The sequence below is a fragment of the Lolium perenne genome, chromosome 6 (genome assembly GCF_019359855.2).
Source record: "Lolium perenne isolate Kyuss_39 chromosome 6, Kyuss_2.0, whole genome shotgun sequence".
NCBI lineage: Eukaryota > Viridiplantae > Streptophyta > Magnoliopsida > Poales > Poaceae > Lolium > Lolium perenne.
Genome location: NC_067249.2, coordinates 1,608,913 through 1,618,496, shown reverse-complemented (window position 1 = coordinate 1,618,496; position 9,584 = coordinate 1,608,913). Strand labels below are relative to the sequence as shown.

The following is a 9,584-nucleotide window of genomic DNA, read 5'->3' as shown; positions in this document are numbered from 1 at the left end:
GTGTAAAGATGAAGTTATCATACTGGTGATAGAGATGAAGGATCGTTCCAAATATAGGCATTATTACAATTGACATGGAGTCCTCTTTGTCACGATCTTTCTTATCCATGCATATCCGGAAACTTCAATGCAGCATAGCAAGTTTTTGAAGGAATTTCTCCTCATGTTTTAGGTTGAAAGATGCAGAAGAAGATAGTGCGCCGACGGTACCACTCATTTGAAAACTGCCAGTTCTTTTCTTACATGTATTTATATAGTTTTATTATAGCTCTCAGATTTATGTTGTATGATTTGAAAGAAGACAACTATGTTTGTGGATGTTCCGTCCCGGTGCAACGCACGGGCATGCTTACTAGTCATTTCCTAATTCAATGTGCCATAAATGTTTCTTAAAATGTCAATATTTGAATCATCCTTCACATAAATTTAAAGCATATATACATGGTTTGCTAGCCCTTGCTGATGCATGGGTTGATGACTAGTAAAATTGAATTACAAATATATTTTATGCGTGCTAAATTGACTGAGCTCTTGCAGCTGCGACTTCCATATATGTATGTATGTATGTACAAGCATGCATGGCTATGTATATGTGTTTTGTTTGATGCAGGAGGAGGAGCAGCACTGACTGCTACGGCGACCTGGAACGGCATCTGCGGACATCGGCGGGCATGACGGTGCCGTTGCCGGGGAAGAAGAAGTGTAGACGGCACGAGATGCGTGTCCAGAAGTGAACCTTGAGGAAGATGCCCACCTTCCAGCGCGTGCGCGCCTTGCCGTGCAGGTCGAACGACACCACGCCGGCGGTGAGCGACTCATCCATGGACCGCATCCCGGCCGAGTCCAGCGTCCGTCCCGCCGACACCACGTTGTACTGAAGCGGCAGGGAGCTCTCCGGCGCCACCAGGAACGGTGCCGGCGTCCGCAGGAGAGCCACGTCGACTCCGTGGAACTGCAGGGCGAAGTCGACGCGGGAGAAAGTGACACCCGCCTTGGAGTTTTTGTTCTCGGCCAGGATGGCGATGGGCAGTTGAAGGTACTGGATGGTGCCGTCCAGCTGGGCGTACTGAAGCGCCCCCAGCTGCGCGTCGGAAACCACCAGGTAGGGCATCTTGGGTTTGTAGACGAGGTACACGGCGAACAGCGCGACGCCGGTCACAAGGACGCCGACAGCGAGAAGCGTGCACAGGATCACCATCGCCCACGCCCGCCTGGAGCTCTCGTGACGTGATTCCCAATGCCCACACCAGGTCCTCCAGGTCCTCATCTCCACCACGGCCGGAGGCGGTGGCCTTTTGATGCCCTGCTGATCTCTTACTATCTTGGCCTGCTCGACGTCCTGAGAGGCCGGCGGCGGCACCTTGATGGGGTCCTTCTCATGATCTCCGGCTTGCTTCCGGGACATGTCCGTGAACTGCGTCACGTAGAGCCTGTCGCCCTTGACGTGGCCTGTCTCCGCGACTCGCTGGCGGCCATGCAACATGGTCATCGACAGCAGGCAGGCGCGGAGAGCATTGAACCCCATCCCCAAGCTGATCAGCTCGAGGAGCTTATCCAGCTGGGCCCTGAGGATGTCAATCATGGAGTTGGACTGCTCGAGTTGAAGGTCGTTCCTGGCCTCCACCAGCTTGTCTAGCTGGTAGGCCTCGGTCAACTCTAAGGCCTGCTGTAAGTTCTCTATGTAGCGCTCACGGACTTGCTCGGTTCTCACGGCCTCCGAATTGATCATGGCGCCGTTTGGGCCACCTGCTGATCCGGTGCGGCGTATAGTGACCGTAACTTGATGGGAGAAGAAGGGTTTCCCTTTGATACTGCACGTGTATGTATGTATGAATGTATTAGACAGGACAGCCGGCCGGTGCAAATTAATGAAGGCATCACTATGGAAAAGATACAAGGTGGCCGTCGGCACAGCCCATCTAGCCGCCGGCACAACGTCGTCGGGAAAGCTCTGGTCAGGGTAGGTAAGTTGGCCGTCGGCACAGACTGATGTGCCGACGGCTTTACCCTCGGCATAGTATTTTAAAATTTTCAAATTTATTTTTGAAAAAAAGTTCAAATTATGTTTTTTGAGAAAAAAATTCAAACATTTTTTTTTATTTTTCTGTGCCGACGGCTTTACCGTCGGCATAGCATTTTAAAATTTTTCAAAATTTTTAATTTTTTTTCACTTTTCTTCTTCTTCCTTTTTACTTGTTAATCTTTCACAATGATACTTTTAACTCTAAGTCCACATAATCTTAGGTCAAATTGCACTTGTGGTCAAACTTTCCGGTTGATCACCCATCCTCACACTACTCCCGCCCCGGCACGCTTAACTTTTTGGTTCTCTTCGAATGAGCTTCCATGAATGAAAGAACACCTTGTTGTTAATACTACCATATCAATCATATTAACCCTTTGACCGTGATGCCACACCTCTATATTTTTGAATTCTAAACAATTACTTAAGTAAACAACAATGAATATATATAAATAATAATATATAGTTTGAAAAACAATTAAATGATTTTATTTTTTTTGTCTTTTTATTAATATGAAATAATTAATATCAGTAAATGCGAATTTGGCAAATAATATGTCTAAATTGACCAGAAAATTAAAAGGAATACAAATATGACATCCATATCATCTTTTGAACCTACAAAATTAATTTAACCAAAAATCATGAGCATTAGATCAAGTACCTCTAGTTTAAATCTGACTGACTTTATCAGAAATGAGGTGGAAAACGGCCTCGGCATGGCATAGTTTGCCGAAACGAGGTCATATTTTGCACGTGTGTGGGCTCAAGGATGAGAAGCAAGACCCCGGACACGGATTTCTAATCCGATCCACGGGCGACCATTTTTCATTTTTAGCGTGCCCAAACGGTTTTTTTGTGAAGCAGCTACATGGGGCGCATTTTAGTATGACGCGAAACCTCCGTGCGGTGATAGTAGACCACATACGCACCAACTATCACATGCCATGTGCACGCGTTAGCTTTTTGGGAACCCGTGCGGCTTCCGGGGGTGTCCCGTCGAATCCGCTGGAAACTGACCGAATTTGAACTAGGGGTCAACTATCCGTCGCTCCAGAAATTTCGGAAAAAATATTTTTAGTTCTACGACGCATCATTATATGTGCTAATTTTTGTCCGTTTAGTTTGTTCGCGAACGGGTGCACCCGTACGCCCGGTACGGCAATATTGCATGTCCCGGGGGCCCTGTTTTGGCCAGATGGCAATATGAACGAAGCCAAAAAAATCTCACGGAGCCACGTGGCGTCATTTTATATGTCATAGTAACTATTCCGTTTGTCAAAACTGGGATACGGCAATTATTTTAAAAAACCCTTCACGAAAAGGGCTATCACGTCCGGAGTTTTATGGATTTCAGGGGAAATGAGGTGGGAAACGGCCTCGGCATGGCATAGTTTGCCGAAACGAGGTCATATTGGGCACGTGTGTGGGCCCCAGGATGGGAAGCAAGACCCCGGACGCGGATTTCTAAGCCGATCCACGGGCGACCATTTTTCATTTTTAGCGTGCCCAAACGATTTTTTTTTGTGAAGCAGCTACATGGGACGCATTTTAATATCACGCGAAACCTCCATGCGGTGATAGTAGACCACCTACGCACCACCTATCACATGCCATGTGCACGCGTTAGCTTTTTGGGAACCCATGCGGCTTCCGGCGGTGTCCCGCTGAATCCGCTGGAAACTGACCGGATTTGAACTAGGGGTCAACTATCCGTCGCTACAGAAATTTTGGAAAAAATGTTTTTAGTTCTACGACACATAATTATATGTGCTATTTTTTGTCCGTTTAGTTTGTTCGCGAACGGGTGCACCCGCACGCCCGGTACGGCGATACCGCATGTCCCGGGGGCCCTATTTTGGCTAGATGGCAATTTGAACGAATTCAAAAAATCCCACGAAGCCGCGTGGCGTTATTTTATATGTCATAGTAACTATTCCGTTTGTCAAAATTAGGATACTGCAATTATTTTAAAAAACCTTTCACGAAAAGGGCTATCACGTCCGGAGTTTTATGGATTTCATGGGAAATGAGGTGGAAAACGGCCTCGGCATGGCATAGTTTGCCGAAACGAGGTCATATTTAGCACGTGTGTGGGCCCTAGGATGGGAAGTAAGACCCCGGACGCGGATTTCTAATCCGATCCACGGGCGACTATTTTTCCTTTTTAGCGTGCCCAAACATTTATTTTGTGAAGCAGCTACATGAGGCGCATTTTAGTATGACGCGGAACCTCCGTGCGGTGATAGTAGACCACCTACGCACCACCTATCACATGCCATGTGCACGCGTTAGCTTTTTGGGAACCCGTGCGGCTTCCGGCGGTGTCCCGCCGAATCCGCTGAAAACTGACGGGATTTGAACTAGGGGTCAACTATCCGTCGCTCGAGAAATTCCAGAAAAAATATTTTTAGTTCTACGACGCATCATTACATGTGCTAATTTTTGTCCATTTAGTTTGTTCGTGAATGGGTGCACCCGCATGGCCGGTACGACGATACCGTATGTCCCGGGGGGCCTGTTTTGGCCAGATGGCAATTTGAACGAAGTCAAAAAAATCCCACAGAGCCGTGTTGCGTCCATTTATATGTCATAGTAACTATTCCGTTTGTCAAAATTGGGATACGATAATTATTTTGAAAACCCTTAACGAAAAAGGCTATCACGTCCGAAGTTCTATGAATTTCAGGGGAAATGAGGTGGGAAACGGCCCCGGCATGGCATAGTTTGCCGAAACGAGGTCATATTTGGCACGTGTGTGAGCCCTAGGATGGAAAGCAAGACCCCGAACGCGGATTTCTAATCCGACCCACGGGCAACCATTTTTTCATTTTTGGCGTGTGTAAAAGCCATAAAACCTCGAATATTATAGCTCATTTCTAAGAAGGTTTGTTCAGGTATTTGAAATATTCCATTTTTCACATTTTTCTAAGATAGACCTTATTTTTCTGCAAAATTTGATATATTATACTTATTTTGCTCAATTAGAATGATTTAGTTATGCTTTTTCGAAGATTGACGTGGAGAAATAGAAAATAGCTATGCCGACAGCTCCGAAGTGAAAAAAAAAGAAAAAAAATGTTGTGCCGACGGCCAGACTGGTCCTGTGCCGACGGCCAGAACTGTGCCGACGGTGACCGTCGGCACCTCCGGCCTGTACCGACGGCCAGTTTAACGCCGACGGCCATCCTTGTCGCCGCTCTCCGGAGGCTCCTGTGCCGATGGCCCCGATATTTGCCGTCGGCACATCTGTGCTCTCCCGTAGTGCATATAGTATATACGGTATACCTATATTGTACTAATCTAAACTTTCATACTTTGCAATAAATGAAAAGGCTGTATTGATGTAGAGGCTGGGGCTTTGCTCCCCATTTTTTTTAAAAAAAATACCTATATGTGCAATAGGCGATGATGGCAGTCACCTTCTTCCCCTTGCGGACGGTAGGGAGGAGGACGTCGACGATAATCCTGCGTACTTCTGTGGCGAAGAGATCGCCGAAGCTGACGGTTACCGAGCCGGTGTTGGCGTCCCTGGTCTGCAGGTAGAGACCGGCGTTCACCTTCTCTATGGCGGAGTCGCCTGGCAGTGGGGACACGGTGAGCTTCAGGTCCTGGACGACGATGCTGAGGAGGCCACCCACGATCTGCGACAACGGCTCGCTAATGCTCTGCCCGTCGTCTACGAAACTGAACGTTCCTCCTTTGCTCTTCCTTGCGATCTCGTGCAGCACCTTCCATATTAGTTTCATCAAGTACACGTAGTAATTACTAACAAATCTTCCAATCAATCAATGGAGGGAGGGAGGGATCATGTTCATGCATGTACCTTGGGGTCGTAGTCGGCACCAAAACCAAACGTGTAGACCGCCACATCGCTGACATCAACAATCGTAGCATCGCCTTTGTTCTGGTCCCCACCGGACAATAGAAAGATACTGGCCACGCGGCCGCCGGCGATGCAGCGGTCGTTGAGGACTTTGCGGCCAGTCTCGAGGCCGGCTTGTATGTAGGAGGTTCTGCCGCCGCTGGCTGTCACTGTTAGGCCGTCGACTAGATCCATCAGGTGTGCCTGGGAAACCTGGGTCACGGAACGCAGCGGGCACAGCCTCTTGGCGACGTCGGAGAATGTGACGATGGAGAGGCGGTCCATGGGGCTGAGCTTCTTGATGACGAACTGCATGGCGGTCTTCATCTTGCCAAGCCGAAAGTCCATGCTTTCACTCACGTCCAGGACAGCCACGAGGTCCAGCCCCAAGCGTTCGCCGGTGGAAGATGCATCGATGAGCTCCAGCATCACCTGCTGCCTGTTCACCTGCAGTGGCGCCGTGTTCGTTGCTGTGTGCGGCACCAGCAACACGTTTTGGACGGTGTCCTGCTCAAGGGTCTCTGCGCCAGTTCACGATTCATTCATTTGTCAGTCAATGCTTCCAATAATGAACTGAATGGAATGAAATCACCTGGTGAATAGTATGCATAAGGAATGTTCTGGTCTTCGTCGTCGTCAATATCGAACAGCATTGCCACTCACGATCTATCGAAACAATGGGTGGGCACTTGGTAGCTAGCTGATGTACGTGTACTGGCTGGCTAATTTAATTGTGCCAGTATCGGGTTAATATAGGAGAGGATGGAGTGGCATCAAGGGAATGAATGGAGGTTGCCGAGGGAAGTAAAAGTAACCGGAGGGGGCAGCAGTTTGGTATCTCTTCTTTGCTCTCCATCACAGCTTCCTTTCCCGAGTTTTTGCATGCACGCTTAAGCATAGGATCAACGCCTGTGCTGGTTGTGCTGGGGAATTCTCATCGGTTTTGACGAAATAATTACATACTGAAACAAAACCCCATAACTATGTACTGTACTATACTTTGTTCTTAGAAATTCACTACTACAGATCTGCTCATTTCATCCCAAATGAGCGCCCTGCTTGAGCTAGCTACTAGGCATCAGACAAAGGACCAGGATTCTCCCTCTCCTAAAGAGATGTGCTTTCTTGATATGCACACGTAACACAAACGGCTACTACTAGTATGAACCTTTGTTTGATATCTCAAGTGTTACAAGCTTACATTTGAAACAGGATATATTACTGGGCCTTTGTCCCTTCCCCCCTCAATATCTATATGTAATCCGGCTCTACTCTACCTACCGACGACGTAGCAAAACTATTTCTTTTACTCTCCTACAACTAATATCTAGTCTGGCACTTCTACTATTACAACCAATGGTAAACTCCAACTTTGCTGTTACTATTTTTCCTTGCCGACATGCAGCTGTTTATAACCTCGACTAGAAACTTCATGAAAGGGAGCATCTGAAGGGTCTCTGCATCAGCCAGCATCAGGCAGACGACGATCGACGCCAATCATACGTTCGTCATGATTCATTTGTCAGTGAATGAAATGATGCTTTAATGCCTCCAATAAAGAATTGAATGAAATAAAATCACCTGATGAATAATATGCATAAGTAATGTTCTGGTCTTCATCGTCGTCAATATCAAAGGACATTGCAAGCGAGAGATAAAGTGGTAGCACTACTCACGATCTATCGAAACAATGGGCGGGCACTTTGCTAGCTAGCTGATGTGTACCGGCTAATTTAGTATACCAATATAGGGTTAATATAGGAGAGGATGGAGTGGCATCAAAGGAATGAAGGTTGCGGAGGGAAGTTTGGTATGCTCTTTAATCTCCATCACAGCTTCCCTTTTGGAGTTTGCATGCACGGTACGTGAAAGAAAGGATGAAACATAGGAGTATCAAAGCGTGTCCTGGTTGTGTTGGAGAATTCTCATCGGACTTTCAGTGGCACCGACGAAATAATTAGGTACTAAAATGATACCCCATAACTATGTACTTTGTTCGTAAAGATTACAAGCAACTGATATTGCAGAAACTCGCACTGATATTTTTCTATTTAGACAACTAGCACAGCAACAACTTAATAGAATCATACACTACCGGAAAATGGTTTTTTGCCGAGTGCACGCTGGTTTGCCGAGTGCATTCTGTCGGGCACTCGACAAACAGCCACCTAAACTGAGTGGCGAAGGAAAATACTCGGCAAAGTATAAACACACGGCAAAGATGCATCTTCGTCGAGTGTCGGTCGGAAAAAACTCGGCTAAAACACAGCACTCGGCGAAGCCCACCTATGCCGAGTGCACGACGGGAGGCACTCGGCGAACAACATGCCACATGTTTGCCGTCACCGTTGTTGACGGAAGGGTGACGGTGTAGTTACCTTTGTCTAGTGCCCGACAAATAGCACTTGACAAACTCTTTTTATTCTTCTTTCCCTTCTTTTCTTTGCTTCTCTTTCTTCTATTTTCTTTTTTATTTCTTTCTTCTCTTTGATTTATTTTCTTTGCCTTGCTTTCTTCTCTTTGATTTTCTTTATTTCTTTTCTTTTTTTTTTTGCTTTGCTTTTGCTATATGTGAAGTGTACCCAACAGGTTTGCCGGACTAAGAGTCCTAGGCCCAGTTCTTTTGAAGCTTCTCAACGGCTTAGAGATGAAAATAAGCTGAAGCCCAAAAGAATTGGATTTTAAGCCGTTGTGGGGAACAACCGGCTTCAGCCATTTCTGTGTAGTGGGGGGAAGCTACCCTACCCCAGCTTTCCGCAGCTTCCCGGCCTCCACCGAATCGTTATATGGGTATACCCCTGTTCGTCCCTCTATTTACATCAAAATGCCACCACAGAGACAAGTCGATGAGCGAAACGTTATCCTCAGTAATGGTAGCCATCGGGCCGGGTGTTTTCGGGCCACCGGGAAGCACGACTAGAAGCACGGGCCCAAAGCCTGGCCCGGCACGAGATTTTTGGCCCGTTCCAGGCACGAAGCCTGCAGTAGGCCGGGCCTTTTCCTGCTCTAAGGCCCGTGGGCCGGCCCGAGCACGGCACGAAATAGAATATCTATATGAAATTACTAAAAATATGCAGCCTCAGGTTTCGAGCTCAGCTCAGTTGTACAGAGGCGCACGTCACATGCCATTGCGTTGTCTACGTCTTGGTGGTAAACATGAGAACTAGCGATTTTTTTTAATAATACGATTTTTTTATTAATTTCCGGGAATGTCACGCGTTTTGAATCTATTTCAATTATGCGACTTGGTCGGACAGGGGTGGACCGATCAGCCTATAGCAGACCGATTAGGTATCGGCCGGGTGCTTCCCCTCTGACACGCGAATTGGTCGGCCTGCTACTGACCGACCGGCCAGGTAGCGACCGATCGGCCAGCTATTAACCGACCGGCTAGCTAATGGCCGATGATTTGCATGTTTAGTTTAGGGTTCCCTCGAACCTGTTCGACGTTTAGTTTAGGGTTCCCTCCCACCTATTCGGCAAATATTTTCCCGCACATATTTCCCGCCTACGCTCTCCCGGTAAACATTTTCCGCCCGTATTTTCCGCCACCGCTCTCCCGCCATATTTTTCCCGCCACAGCTATCCCGCCTTATTTTCCCGCCACGTTCTCGGATTTATTTTCTATAAAAGCAGGGATCGACACTCTTCACTGCACAAGTGCTTCTACATCTCTCTTTTTTCTGCTGGCTCACC

General features: G+C 47.3%; 1 protein-coding gene across 2 annotated transcripts; it reads right to left on the bottom strand.

The window, feature by feature from the left end:
* Positions 1–416: 416 nt before the first annotated feature.
* LOC127309050 (uncharacterized) lies at positions 417–7,620 on the bottom strand. 2 transcript variants are annotated; one of them, XM_051340033.2, is made up of 5 exons: positions 7,470–7,596; positions 6,481–7,345; positions 5,850–6,409; positions 5,414–5,754; positions 417–1,811 (listed from the first exon to the last, which is right to left on the bottom strand). In XM_051340033.2, exons 2-5 carry the CDS (start codon positions 6,539–6,541, stop codon positions 632–634), a joined length of 2,142 nt encoding a protein of 713 aa, XP_051195993.1. In that variant the 5' UTR covers positions 6,542–7,345; positions 7,470–7,596; the 3' UTR covers positions 417–631. The 2 variants fall into 2 exon arrangements, with proteins under 2 accessions (XP_051195993.1, XP_051195994.1); XM_051340034.2 differs by lacking the exon at positions 6,481–7,345 and having other exon boundaries at positions 7,470–7,620.
* Between the last annotated feature and the right edge of the window lie 1,964 nt (positions 7,621–9,584).